This window comes from Mastigoproctus giganteus, chromosome 2, assembly GCF_048544385.1.
Source record: "Mastigoproctus giganteus isolate SK-2022 chromosome 2, ASM4854438v1, whole genome shotgun sequence".
NCBI lineage: Eukaryota > Metazoa > Arthropoda > Arachnida > Uropygi > Thelyphonidae > Mastigoproctus > Mastigoproctus giganteus.
The window spans coordinates 83,064,550-83,080,556 of NC_143576.1; the positions used below are offsets into that span (position 1 = coordinate 83,064,550).

The window sequence follows — 16,007 nt, forward strand, 5'->3', positions numbered from 1 at the left end:
GGCCACAGGTCCTGACAGCCTGGGCACAGGTGTGTGAAGTGTGCCCGAACTTGCAGCATTTATAACATCTTGGTACAGCCACGTGCTCCCTGAAGCGGTGACTGCCCCAATTGATATAGATTCTCATTTGATCTTTTAAGATAGGCCAGACAATCGGCGCTAGTTCCACTATCCAGTTTACTCCATTTCCGACTCTTGGCTTGGTTGAGTATCTGGGCATAATAAGGTCACTCTTGTCCAGGTCCGAGAGATGTCCATGTACATTACGTCGGTATATTTCATCGGTGATCTCGGAGGGGGTGATGTCTTTATCTACGTCGAAGATGACAATTGACGGCCCTTTTCTTTTGGGGGCCGCAGCAGTGAGGCCTAGAGTTTGGATCTTTGGGTTTTCCATAATTTCTTGGGCTTCCTCCCTGGTTTCAGTCTCTATGACCACTCCGACGTTTCTGGTTTTCCTTATACTTTTGATTTTAGTATTTTTCAGTTCTTCATTTAGATTTTTCATAACGTGGTTTTTGATTTCTTCGCTTGTTTGCGCAGTATCCTGCGTTGTTGGTCTTAAAACTACCAGGTTTGGCTGTTTGATCAGTGTCTTCTTCCCCAAGGGGGGTCCACTTGCTTTTGGTAGTTGTGTCGCATTGGGTGCAGTCCTCAGCGCGTCTACGTACGAGGGGGCGAGCTGTGGCATTTGGTTGCCCCGCTCATCTAGGTATGCCTCCAACTTGGCCTTAGCCCTTTCCTGTTCTACGTGCTGGTTTACTATTATAGTCTCCAGTTTTGTCCAAATTGTCACGATTTCAAAACGGAGACCGGTGGTGATTCTACTGTTTGATTTGGACATTAAATTCTCTAGTTGAGTGCGCAGGGCAAACATCTGTTCGAGAGCTGTTCCTTCCGGTGGTGAAGTGCCCAGGGGTGGGATAGAGTCTTGCTTTGTCCCCTTCTCAGCGTTTTCCGTTTGTGAGCACTGGTTGTCTTGTACTTCTCTTAATCCACTAGCACTCCTACTCTCTCGGTCAGTCTTAGAGGCAGGGCCTGTCTTTGCATCTTCATTATTATCTGGATCATCGTCGAGGGTTATATTTACCTGAACTGAGTACTCTTCTTCATCTTTGGATAGTTCGTGCACTTGTTTCAACACCAAAGGCCATCTCAAAGTCCAGTTTTAGATCAGGAGCACTAGAATGGCGATTACGAAGGCATAGCCGCTTCAAATATCGATCTTGGGAAGGCGTAGTCACTCTCTTACGGCCTGATCCAGGTCTTCTCTTCACATCACCGGTTTCACGCTTTAATTTCAGCACCTGGGATACTGGTGACAGCCTATTTTATCAGCGATAGTACGCGTAGAAAGACCTTCCTGGGACAGAGTAACAGCTACACTTTTTTTTCTTGGTGTCAACTGAACATACGGAGCGATGCTTACGCCTCCGCAAAACAGGATACTAATGAGCGTGTATACCCTTCCAACGCCGTATTTATATAAACGGCTGATGCAATATCTTTGCTTTGCGACAAACAAAATGACTGTAATCAAACAATATCTTATTTGTAAATATCTTAAAGTAACTACAAATGTTACTTTTTTTAAGGTGATGCAGTTCTGTCCGCCACTGTATACGCGAGACAGCCCATAGGAGTTAATGATCTCTTTACAGAAGAGTCGAAATTCACTCTTCAATCTGATTCTCATATAGAAGGAACATGATCACACTGGTCTAACGTCAGGGAAAGGAACGATAATCGTGGCAGTGGTCTGTTGCCCTTAGAAACATAATAATGAACAGCTGAAGTGATCTCCTCATCCTCGAGGAAAACACCTTAACGTCTCAAAAGAGAAACGAGATCCGTTAGCCTTATTATGAAGCTTTTCAGAGGTGCCTTGACCATGAATTCGTTTTCGTTTTTTGAAACTTTTTTTTGACATTTTGAGATTATATTTTAGGACTTTTTTTTTAAATTACGATTATGAAACTGGATTTCATTTTTCACATGTAAAACCCAGCTAAAATGTAAATGTTATTTCATTCTTCGTTAGTTTTGCATGCGTGAACTGTTGTCAGGTTTGACTGTGTTTTTATTTTAGAGGATTTAGTAAAAACATAATTCGAGTTTTTGAATTGAGAAGCGACGGTAAATACTATCGAAAAAAAGTTGCAGCAATTGTTTCAGGTCTTGCAATATTAAGCTAGAGTTTGTTCGCATAGTTCCCATACGAATGTTGTCTTGTAATTACGGTCAAGTTCAGTGTGGAGCTTCATTTTTTCAAATTTCCATTTCAACAGTTACCCAATTACACAACAGCGCCAAGTTTCGTAACCTCTGTGATGAAAAACTTTACCTTCACAAGAAAATTATATTATTAAAAAATATGGTAACATGACTTATCATACTTCATGTGTTGGAAATTATAAGCAGAACCAATTATCCACCCATCCTTTCAAAATGCTGAATTACAGAGTGATTCGAAAAATGCCATGCTATAAATAGGAAAATTCAGAGTGAACTGAGAGTTGTTCAAGAACTACATCTACTTTTTTTTTTTCTTAAAAAAAAAAACAACTTCTAATGGTTTAATCTGTCATTAAAATGACCTCTATATTTATTCTCCTGTCATATAAGCAAAAAAGGCCTATGTGTCCTGGATTTATAATCAGGAAAGTAATAATACTGTGTCACAAAAACGGGTAACAGGTCACAGGTAAAATACGTTTAATGACAATACTATGAACAAAAACACAGGTAAAAATAATAATACATAGCTTTCGGACGGGTGACGTCCTTTATCAGTTGTGACCGTTATTGCAAAAATACAGAACACCATGTGCGTGCCATAGTGGTCGTGTGTGGTAAACCGCGTGCTATAGGTGCAGGTAACAATTAGCTGTTTGAAGGGAATGCATGCAATTGTAGCTGTAATGCCTGGGAACGTTGTAAATGTCAACAATTGTCAGCCAGGATGGTCGTATCAGTGATGGGATCGACGCGACATCCTCTGTTCCAGTTAAAGGAACCCCGCTACAGGACGAGATGTTCAGTGATTCCAACCAGAGGCGGCGATGGCAATGGCGGGACCGGTCAATAATCAAGATGTCGCGGAGTAGATCAATGTCGTGCTGAGTTGACCAGAGTTGCTCGGCAATGGCCGAGTGCTCCACGTCCGCTAAACGGATAGCTTTCTCGTGTTCAGAGACACGATTACTAAGCCTCCTGCCGGTTTCCCCAACGTAACAGCCAGTGCAGTCACGGCAGGAAATACGGTAGATTAATCCACTCTGCAGCAGGGGGAACTGATGTCTTAATCCTCGAAGGTTGCGATCCCTCGTTTCGAGGGTTAAGCATTAGCATTAGCATTAGTCGAGGCATACGATGCAAGAAAGCAAGCTTATTCAGCATCATCAAAAAAAAAAAAAAAAAAAACACAACCATTACTCCCATTTCACCCCTCCGTTCGTTCGAAATACCTATCCAGCTGAGCCTTAAATTTGTTTAGACTATCAACTTCAACAACAAGTGATGGAAGTCTATTCCACAAAACAACTGCCCGCTGGCTAAAGGCAAATTTCCGCACATCTATCCGACATCCGTCCTTCCTCAATTTGAATTTATGCCCTCTCAGGTGATTATTCTGAGCAAGAATCCCATCGGCATTGAGCATGCTCAAGCCATTCAAAGCCTTATACACCTCTATCAGATCACCTCGCCGATGCCTAGTCTCCAGACTCTGTAATTTGCAAAACTTAAGCCTGTCTTCGTAAGAGCAACCATTTGTTCCATTCACTAATCTTGTTGCCCTTCACTGTACTCGTTCCAGCAGCTCTACATCCTTCTTGAAATGAGGCCTCCAGACCTGTATACAGTACTCAAGGTGTGGCCTGACCAATGCCTTATACAAGGGAATAATCACATCCCTATCCCTGCTAGAAAAATTCCGTATTATTCCTGTAAATTCCTGTATCCCTATCCCTGCTAGAAAAATTCCTGGACAAGACACCATGAGCTACTCTTGCAGCTCGTCTGCACTGTTCAGAGAACTTCATATCTGCCTGCACAATTACCTCCAGGTCCTTTTCATTCTCTACCACTGTCATCGTAGTACCACAGAGTTGATACGTTGATCTGGGGTTACTGTTTCCCATATGTAGTACTTTACATTTGTCAATGTTAAACTTCGTTTGCCACCTCTCAGCCCATCTGCTTAACCTTTCCAGATCCTGTTGCAGCAGCATAGCATCAGTAGTGTCCTTAACAACCCTGCCAACCTTTGTATCGTCTGCAAACTTTGACATTAAGCTTGATATACCATCATCAATATCATTTATAAAAACAGAAAACAACAATGGACCCAACACTGAATCCTGAGGATTCAGTGTTGGGTCCATTGTTACACTCCACTGTTATTAGTGGAGTGTAACCTTGGGGTTACACTCCACTAATAACATTAGTCCACGTTGAGCAGTGTCCATTGATTACCACTCTCTGTCTTCTGCCACTCAACCATCCCTTTATCCATAGCAGCACTTTGCCTCCAATGCCACACTGTTCCAATTTGTGCAGCAGTCTTCCATGAGCAGCAACAGTATCAAAAGCCTTTCTAAGATCCAAATATATAATATCAAAGTTATTCCCTGCATCCAGTTCTTTTGTGACTACATCATAGTATCCAATCAAATTGGTCAGACAAGACCTGCCCTTAACAAAACCATGCTGTGTCTGAGCTATAACTGAATTCTTGTCTAGATGATCCTGCAGTGCTTCTTTAACCAGTGCCTCCATTAATTTTCCTGGAACCGAAGTTAAACTAACAGGTCTATAATTACTTGTGTCAGCCTTTGATCCTCCTTTGTGAATTGGGGTTACATTTGAACATCTCCAGTCTATGGGTACCTCCCTTGAGTCCAAAGAAGCTCTCATGATTATGGCTAGGGGTTTGCTTACTTCCTTTGTTGCCTCCTTTAATATAACTGGATAGATCCCATCCACCCCGGGTGCTTTTTTTATGTTTATCCTCAACAATTTCTCCTCCACTTTCCTCTCAGTTATAAGAAAATCATCTAGCTCACTGCCAATGTTTACTTCACCTACGACATTCCCCTTCCTGAATAATTCCTCATGTGTGAATGTAGATGCAAAATACTCGTTTTGATTGTTAGCCACCTGAGCAGGATCCTCAACTGTTGAACCATCAACATCCAGTGGACCAATCTGATTCATTCCTTTCCTTCTTGAGTTTAAATAGGTAAAGAACTCTTTTCTGTTTCTCTTTGCATCCTTTGCCAAGTATTTCTCATAATCTGCCTTTGCCTGCCTAATCTCCTTTGTGACTTGGTTACAGACCAACTTATATCTATCATAGGCTTCCATGTCACCCATTAATTTGTATGTATCCCATGCATTTTTCTTCTCTGCCATATGTCTCATTAGTTCATTTGACAACCATTTAGGCCTGAACCTTGAACAATATTTCTTGGTTGCTATGTAAAGCCTAGTAGCTTCCAAGATAAGTTCTTTGAATGCTTCCCATTTTGAATTTGCTGTTGGTAACATCATCAGTTGGTCCCACTGTATAGAATTTAAATACTGTCTCAGACCATCATAGTCGCCTTTACGAAAGCAAAAACCCTTCCCTTTACCTCTGATGGTAGTTACCTCCTTGAGTAAATCCCACTTCAGCACACTGTGATCACTGCCACCTAGTAGTTCCTTTATCTGCAGATTCTTAATGCATGAAAAATCACTACTGATAATCAGATCAAGAGTATTACTCCCTCTAGTTGCCTCCCGAACATGCTGGTGTAGAAAACAATCATCCAATAATCCACAAAAGCCCTGCTAGTGTGTGAGTGACCAACCCACAAATTCCAGTCAATATCTGGGAAATTAAAATCCCCCATTATAAGACTCTCTGATTTACTGGCCCATTCTATTTCCCTGTACAGTATCTTATTATACTCATCAGAGTCATTAGGCCTATAGCACACTCCTACTCTCAATTTTAATTTACCTATGCTTATGTCACACCAAAATGACTCGACACTGCCCTGTCCATGGATGTCGACTGGCTTCACTTCCTTGGATTTTGTGTTTCTTAATTAATAGCATAACCCCTCCTCCCTTCCTATCCTGTCTATCCTTTCTGTAGACGTTGTACTTCCCAAATTCCAGTTCTGCATTCCTTATATCTGTGTGACACCACGTCTCTGATATCCCAACAATATGTCTTTGATGTTTTGAGCAATACCTCAAATTCATCAAATTTATTTACTAAACTCCTAGCATTGGTGTACACGCATGTACACATGCACCTGTTTCTATTCTTAGCTACCCTAACACAACCCATGTGTTTATTTGTACCGCAATGACTTCCAGCAGTCTCTGAAATATCCTGCATCTTGTTTTTCACGCTTCTGCTCATTCCAATAGAAGCAGTGCAAGAATCTCTTTCACCTCTGCCAGTGGCTCCTGTTAATCTATTAGTCTTTGTCTCCCCCCAAGCTAGCAGTTTTCCGACCCACCTAACACTGCCTCGATAGCATCAGCAAATATTCTTGCACCCTTTCTATTTAAGTGTATCCCATCCCTGTAGAAGCAATCTCTCCTGTTAACAAGTATAGTCCAGGCTGAAAAAAATTCTACCCCTTGAGCCTTGCACAATCTTTCCAGGGCCGAATTGATCGACAAGGCTCTCATCATATACTCCCTCCTATCGTGTCTGGGCAGAATTGCAGACACTTTCAATTTCAACCCTACTTCACGGCTTTTTTTCAACAGTGACCTGTACGATATCAGTAGAGTCAGTAAGTTAAGATATCAGTAGAGTCTCGTTTCGGTCTCTTAGTCTATTAGATCTCTCCTCTAATTTTTCATTAGCATTTCTTCTACATTTTCTCAAAGTTGTTACACACTGTTCAGCCATTTTTACACTTCTTATTAAAATTGAAGACAAATAAAATAACACACATCGATAGCTTTCAGGCATAGGTTGCCTTTCTTCATTCGAAAAACGTTAGTACAAAAATTAATAAAGAATGCCTAGTATGGTGGTCATGCGATGTGAACCACGTGAACGGGTGCAACCGTGCAGGCAACAATTAGCAGTCGAAAAATTTGGGCAACATACCTAAGCGTTTTATATATATAGAAATGTCATCATCGACATATTTATGTGTGTTGCCACTACTCCCACACCAAATTTCACACCTATTTTATTACACACTTTATACTTGCACTTATTTTATACTTTCAGAAAAAAAAAATAAAAACTAATAAATAATATACGTAAGAACGGTAAATTCTTTGTATATACTGATAAGTCATATCCGGCGATGTCACCTACACAAAAATTTTAACATGACTTAACTCGTCATTATAAACCAGAGGGCTGTGGTGAAGGGTATACGCCGTATATCCTCTGGGTTTTTTTTTTTTTTTTTTAGGTGAATAGCATAACCTCCTGGTTTTTGAAAGACTTGAAAAAACAAATATTATTAAAATATTTACTGAAAATTAAAAAATAAATATACTAGAATTTGATTCTTAGGCAATACTTAGAGTTTTATGTGTTTTATATTTTATTATTTTTAATATAAATGCTGTATATATATAAGTAAATATGCCGTGTATATATATATATAATTTGTATTCATATTAAATTAAATTGAGTAAGTATAAATGGTTCCCGATACATGGTCAGGTGTAGTCCCCTGATGAAATACCTGATCATGTATCAATATTTATTTCTGCTGACATCAGATCAAGCATTTTTTGCATTACCTATATTAGACCTTTTACTTAAATTGTCCCCCCCCCCCAATATCTGATGACAGCTATACCATTTTCATTGTATTTTATTTTCATTTTATTTTTATTTTAATTTGCATTTTATTAATATTTTGTTGTACTAATTTTACTTTACCGTGCCTTCATTTTATATGGGCTTGGCAATCCAGCCCATAATTTACTTAATTCATCATAACCTCTAGAATATTAATATTCTTTCATCTTTCACTAATCTACTACTCTTCTTTTTCTACTTTCCTCACCCTTATAGTTACTGGCACGTTGTGTTAACTTTCACATCCATTTATACTTACTCAATTTAATTTAATATTAATACAAATTACATATACTCTTGAATCCTTTAATGCTGCTTTGCGCTTTTAGGTGCATCTGCCATACCTTATTTATTAATCTTGCTTTCACCCAAACCATTTCATCTACTGTTTACTTATTTTCTATGTGACTCTTCAAACTTTTATTTTAAAGAGTTACATTAAAAACCCATTTATATATATACGGGTATACGCCGTATGTCCTCTGGAATTCGATTAATAAGCATTATTTTGCACAGTATACTTTCTGCTAATTTTACGACAACAGCACTGGACATGAGTGATGTCAAGTTTATAAAAATTATTATTTACTTAGTTATTTTTACGAAATGACAAGGTAAATCAGATTTTTTTCGGGATTTAATATCCCGAGGAAATGTCAACGAATAACTATTTCCATGCATCAGGGATACTGAAACTCAATATCATCTAATTGTTCGGGGGAGATGAGAGAGTCCGTTAGGAAATAAGCTGTCTAGAATTCCTTCATGAAATTTTGTGTCATCACTTGACATCACACCTTTCCAGCCGAATTTTTGTGACGTCAAAGAGATGAATAATTTATAATTAAGGAAATTTCAATTATACTGTACAGTTATCGTTCACGTGAAATTTGCGTGTCTTTCACTAGCTTCATACATAGCATTACGAGTTCAAATATTAAAATGGAGCCTTGTTCACTATAATCTAGTTCTTTCTCCTTCAAAATCTTCAGCAAAAACTACTTTAACAGACCTCACTTAAAGAGAGATCATTTAAAAATGAGTGTCACTTTGGCTTCCTGCCAAGGCACCTCTTATGAAACATCTGCTAAACTAGAACCGGGAAATAAGGCTTCAATGGACATTAAATGCTCGAGAAAAATTGACGGTACGCAAATATTCTAAGCGCTCGATCTCCATTAATTAATTTGTATTATAATGATATGCGTATGTATTAGAACCCATTTAAATGGTTAATTTAGATTAGTAACTTTATTAAACTCAAGCAATTTAGGGTATATGTGAATTTACTATATCAATTACCGCATACAATTTCGCACAGAAATCTGCAGCTTACAGTATTCTCTGTTAGCACATGCACACTGAACATCCATTGAATTATGGAAACAAGTTTCTGGTGAACGTACTTTCCAATATAGTAAATACTACTCTTAATTACTAAATAAGACAGTAAATATTTTCTAAGAGAACATTCCAAATATATATTTATTTTTTTCTTCATTAGGCTCCGTTAATCCAGGCGCCCACCATTCCCATATGTCACCAACAGAAAACGGACCCTGTCCCCCAGAGGTAAGTCTTACGAATGAAACAGTGATATGAAAATAATGATGCTATGAAAGAACGTACTGTATAGGGAGGGAAGTAGATCTACAACTCAATATGACAACTTAACAACTGTATATGTAGGATTGATCATGGAAATTATTCCATCATCAACAGAATCACATTAGCAGACAGAATTATTATCATTTAACGGCATCGGAGTTTATCACTCATATCCATACTGATATTCTGTCTGTGGAAATGTGTGCGCTCACGAGCCGATTTTATGTTGTGGGAGGGCTGAAAAATCAGGACTAACTCGGTGGGAGTTGCTCCCTACTCTCTCCACCTGAGATCAGCTAATTACAGCCTCAACTGAAATTAGAAATTGATTTTTGAAATTCCTCCGGTCATCAAGGTATTTAAACCTATACATCACGCGAGTGACAAACAGCGATGTACCGTGCAGACTAACCTGGCAGAGGACCACACATTAGCAGACAGAGGAAGTCAAAAAAAAAGAAAAATAAAGAAATTGGTAGCTTTCTTTATTATGCTGTCTATTGTAAACTTAAAATTAAGTTTTACTGTAGGCCGACTACACCTATTTTTTTTTTTTTTTTTTTTTATGTTCGTTTTTGCATTAGTACAAACCAATCGGTAGTTTGCAACAGAATTGTGATTGGTCTGTAGACAAACATTTTTACCTCTACAAAAATACGTGGTCCATTTTTCAAAAATTATCAATTAATTTTAAAATCAAAGTGAACCTAGCTTAGACTGTAAAGCACCCAAACTACCTCTGAGTCGTGCGTTCGAGCTCCACATTCGCTGACAACTTTTAAACTCTTCTGATCCTAGGTGGCCGTCTTGGAGTATAAACGGAAAAAAAAATAATGCCTTGCATTATGAAATAATTAGGAAACAATGAACTGTATCCAGAGCTCTGTTTTATTCTGTAACCATAAAGATTCGTTATCACCTTGTATTTGCTCAATCTCTGTTTTCTTTTATTTATTTATTTATTTATTATTAATTATTATTTTTTTTTTTTTTTGCCTGTCATTTAAGGCAAGACGTTGGAGGCCACCGTAACGAAGTACCCTTTAAATTTCTGAGAGTAATGTTTGAGTTCTCCAGAATGGAAACTTTGCTTCCCCCACTGGATAATACCACCACTACTTCGACATACAGAGGCGGATTTAACGGCGGGCGCACTGGGCGCGCGCCCTGGGCTCCGACTTCTGAAGGGCCCACGCAAAACCCCAACTTTATACGCAAAACCCCAACAAATTAGTTGAACTAATATGTTCAACTATTAGTTCAAAACTTTGTGATTATTATTATGCTATTATTAATTATATTATACATATATTATATTCAAATTTTATTGGAAATAAAACATTAATAGTACATAATATTTTTTATTTATTTAAAAAAATGGTTAACATGTATTTTTATTTTCCTTGTCTCTCTTTTTTTTAAAGAGCCCAATATTTTCTTCTGCGCCCGGGGTCTCAATCGACCTTAATCCACTACTGTCGACATAACCCGGCATTTGTTGACAAAGAGAGAAAAAGATACTCGCTCATTTCTGAAGCGCACAGGTACTAGGTAAACTCACCCTGACGGTATCCACTTCAAGGCGTATATAGCGACCACTGACAACCGCGCACTACCACAGCTAGCTCAATGGCTGTTGAGTTGTAGATCAATTAAATGTACAGTGTACAAAGATAAAGAATACATTAAGGCGAAAACACTTCGGTAATAGCGTTCCTCCCTTATATAGTACATGAAGAACAAAGATATGATCTCAATAGGGATTATGTGACAAAATGTGGTATGTGTGTGTGTACTGAGAGTAGAATTTATTGTATATTAACTTCGCAACATCAATAAACGACTTTTCCTCGATCCATGAATTCTTTATTAGTGAAATTCCAATTTATCATCAGAAATTCATTCTGGATGTCCAAACTCTAATTCCTCCTAGGAATTAATTTGGGCATTCAGCTGGAAGTCACATAGTTTGATATCAAAAACAAGACAGCCAGGAAATTCAAGTATTCGTATAGGTTTCCTGTCTTCTAATGAGCAGGATAATTCCTAATGAAAGGGGAAAGGCTGTATTTTAACGTTTTCAATCTAGAAACTAAAAGATGAATAAGGTGTGTGTGTGTGTGTGTGTGTGTGTGTGTGTGTGTGTGTGTGTGTGTGTGTGTGTGTGTGTGTGTGTGTGTGTGTGTGGTGTGTGTGTTACAATTTAAAATTAAGGTTTCATGTTCAGTCGGTATTGCATCAGAAATATCTTCACAGCATTTTAACGATTTTGTAATATTTCGACATTATATGTTTGAAGTCGACTTCAGCAGCACTTTGATATTGCTTTATATTTCAAAGACACGTTCTTTCTTAATAATAAGAGTCGGACACACCCATCCCATGCCCTTGATGCCAGTACCTGTCTAGAGGTGGAAAAAATTCCAATAAGGAGAAAAGTCATAATAACAATCGAGAAGATCGTAAGAACGTTTCATAAATTATAGAAAAAAGGGGGGGGGGACTTCGAGTTAAGCAATAAATATTATTTCTTCAAGGCTTCGAATGCGCCAGAACACATCAGATCGTAATAAAGCTCCTTTATTAAGGAGCTTTTTTACGAAATATTGTTTTCATTATTTAGATATATTTTATATTGTTATTATCATTATTTAGATATATTTTATATTGTTATTATCATTATTTTAAGAATTATTTTATCCTAAATTTAATATTTTTAATAACTGGATATTTTTTTCTTGTTAGCCTATACAGCGAAACTGCGCTTTAACGGACTATATGGGATAAGATAAGACTTGTCCGCTTAATCGGATTGCCCTTAAACTACAAAGGAATACAAAACAGCCGAAGTTGCTACAATGTGATGAAAAATTGCCTTGCAATAAAAAAATTAAATGTTGTAACGTGGTACTTTTCTGGCTAACAGAATGAAGCAAAAAAAGTCTGAAATTCTGCTGTGTGGTATTGTCGTAGTGGAAATTAGCTAAATCTTATTGGGTCTGAAGAGCTCTCAAGTATCTCAACTAGAGGGTCAGATGACTCTCTGTTGATAACTGATCCGTTTGGCAAGAAATTAAGAGGAAAATCCTGGCTCCCTGGGACTCTGCTTTACTGTGAAATTATTTTAACTGACGGAAAATTATATCAGAGTGAGGTAGATACCCGTATGAAACAAAAATTTGTTTCGAACAGTGGATGCTGCCCGTTATTGCCGAATTAAACTGTGATTTGTTAAAACGAAGTTTTACTGTATCTAAAAAGTGATAAATTTCTGTATGACTGTCAAAATCTATTCCTCACTGTTGTTGTATTTCATATTATACTTTTACAAACACATTGTAATTCTATAAATACGAGGATCTGTAGCTCAGTATGGTCTACAAATTCTCGTATTTGCTTAGAATGATTTGTTGCTCATGATATTTTTTTGTGCTTCAGATTGTAAATATTTCTGTACATATCTGTACAGAAACATTTACAATATGATATATGATAACTATATACAGTATAATACGTATATAGTTCTAGTGGTTGATTAGTAGGGTTCGCCTGTATGTCGCAATGCATATAATAAATAAATAAATAATACGATTATGTTCTGTTTTTTTATTATTATTTTTTCCACTGCAAAATGCATTTGAATTTTTTGTTTCTGCAGTTAATGTTACCTTACAAGAGCGCACCAAGGGTTTTTCTTGGGAGAGGCTGAGCATCACAACTGTGCTTGACCTAGAGAAAATTACTCTCTTTTTTTTTTTCTGTTGCTTTTTTTTTTCTTTTTCGTTTTAATTGAGTTTCTCTAGGAATGGATGAAGGACGGCAACCACTACACCTAAGTGTGTCTTTGTTTCTTACAAAAAAAAATGTTAACCGGACTTGACTTGGAATTTGTGTGCCTACAGTTAAATGACTGGTAATTTTACTTGGAGAAAAAATAAATTACGGTTATATTTTAAGAAATCATAGCGTTGCTCATATTAGGTGCCCCAGAAAAACCAGGAAGTAAACATTACAACATCTGGCATTTATAGCTAGTTTCCGGAAATATCCCAGTTTTGTTTCTTTAGAATTTTTGTCCCAGTTTTTCATCTTTAGAATTTGTTTTGTCCCAGTTTTTCATATTCGGAATTCATTTTTTCCCGTTTTTCATCCCTGAAGATCTTGACACCTCACCTTGTTCAGAAGAAAGTAGAAGAGAAATTTTCCTTAGCATATAAAAATAGAAAATGCTCTCCTACCTATATCAGGAGGAAACATTCTATGATTGATAACAATATCTAAAACAATATAACACACCAGAAAGACTTATAAGAAAAAATGTGGTTTAGTGCTAGCAGATATCATCCTAGCACTCGCTTGGAGTGACGCTAAAGCAAGTATCCCATACGATTGCACAGTTACACCATGAGTATTACATTACAAAAATGGTAGTACGAAAGTAAAACTCACAGAGGTATTTGATTTTCTCTTTCTTTGCGGTGTTGTTATTAATTATAAATCCATTAAGAAATGAAATCTAGGTGCTGTTATTCTTTCCTGGTTGCTTATAACCTCTTGCCGCCATTTTAACTCCTTTGAATTAAAAAAAATTGATTGATTTAAAAACAGTAAAGGAAGAAAGGGGTCTGGGAGTCATAATACAGGCAGATATGAAGATTTTTTCTGAGCAGTATTAGCAATCACCAGGAAAGCTCATTGTGTCCTATCGATGATTTATAGAACATTATCCCGTAGAGATATGGAAGTCATAGTCCCACTTTATAGGGCAACTATAAGACCACATTTTGAATACTGTGTTCAAGCACGGAGGCCTCATCTGAAAAAAAGACATAGAGCTTCTTTGGAAGGGTCCAAAAAACGGGTAACTCGTAGTGAGATCGGCAAAAGGGCGACCATATGAGCAAAGACTCCGAATATGTGGGTTACAGAGCTTAGCAACTAGCACCTCAGAGGTGATCTGAGGTGCTAGTTGCTAAGGTGAGATTTATAAGGCTCTGAAAGGGGTTAGTAAAATGAATCAGGGCGGAATTTTCATTGTTATAGGCAGTGAAAATTCACTGTCTATAACAGTGAAAATTACAGGAGAGGAGGTTTACACTAGATTGTAGGAGGTTTTCTTTTAACCAGCTCTAACCTGTTCCAGCTTATTGCTGGAACAGGTTGCCTTCACAGATAGTTGAGGCTGACAGTTTAAATAAATTCAAAGTTCAACTGGATAGTTACCTATGTGAGGAGGGAAGCAAATGATCTGAAGAAGCAAAATATTGTTTATCTACTCGGTTTTTTTTTTCTTTTTTTTTTTTTCCCAGCCAGTGCAGCAAAAACCTGTGCTGTCTTGCACTATTACTATTACTTTGAATTGAAACAGTAGCATAACCAGGATTTGTAACGCCTGTGGCTAAATATACTATATTAGAAAAGAGCCTTTGATTTTTATGGGTTTTCACACTTTGGGAGAGTTAGTCAGCTTCAGGTACTGCCATCTTTTTTCCCCCAGGACAATTTACAGACATACACTGCAGTGTACCAAGATCGTGTTATTCGGTTCGGGTTCCTAAAATTGAAAATATCTTTGTTTACAAGACTGTTTGCCAAAATTTCTCCACATCAATAATCGAAAAGTTCCATTGCGGTAGCCTAAGCTCCAACAGTACGCGCTCTCTTAAAGAATGTTCGCTTTAATGTTGAGACCACTTTGCAAAAAATCATGTTCTATGTTTTCAAAAGCGTGATCCTGGCGTCCTTCGCCTGGCATGTCATCATTTTCAGATAACTTTACAGATTAAAGAACAACCAAAATATTGCTTATATTCATTTAGTTTCTTTCTGTTCTTAGCCATAAAGCCGTGATGGGTCTGGTCTGTATTCCTGGCAATAAAATAAGTACCGGTATTTATTTATTTCAGTAAGCAACAAGTGCCTCTGTTTTTCCTCACTGGCTGTAAATAACTACGTAACAAGTAATACCCTACACGTTTTTACTTTCTAGGATCAAGATGATGTCCGTCAATTAGCCGCTAAGGTAGTGGAGGATGTTCTTACGAAAGCCACAGACGCAGCTGCACATAAAACGGAAAAGGAGGAGAAGTTACCTTCAGTACCGGTCGTACCTTGTTACCTTCAGGTGAATAGGGCACGCTAAAGTGATTTCTTACCCATTATTTTAATTAAACTGTTATTTTTAATTAAATGTCCTAGAATATCTCTGCGACATTATGTTTTTCTTTCAATAACAACTGTGAAACTGTTTTCCAAATAAGAGTATATATTACAATTGGAATTTTAATGGAAAACTGTTGAAATCTAAATTTTTAATCTTATTCGTAAAATATATCATATAATTTAACAATATTAAATTATATTTTACATGCAATGTTAAATTATAATTTTTGTTAAATTGTTTTGTGTCCTGAATATATGATCCCGAATATACGATCCTGAATATATGAATTTTTGATGCTTGTTTTTATGATAAATAGCTCCAAGATATAAGGCATTCAAAAAGTCCAACTTAAAAGTAGGATAAAAATTTCTAGAATTATATTTAAAAAAAAAAAAGTCA

The 16,007-nt window shown here is 37.2% G+C and overlaps 1 protein-coding gene across 2 annotated transcripts in view; it reads left to right on the top strand.

The window, feature by feature from the left end:
- The window catches only part of LOC150089374 (uncharacterized), a 117,319-nt gene that overhangs the window by 56,447 nt on the left and 44,865 nt on the right, over window positions 1–16,007 (top strand). For both annotated transcript variants that reach the window (XM_090389266.1, XM_090389258.1), the window contains exons 2-3: window positions 9,342–9,409; window positions 15,435–15,569. In XM_090389266.1, coding sequence (XP_090245392.1) covers window positions 9,342–9,409; window positions 15,435–15,569 — 203 coding nt within the window. The remainder of the gene's footprint in view (window positions 1–9,341; window positions 9,410–15,434; window positions 15,570–16,007) is intronic.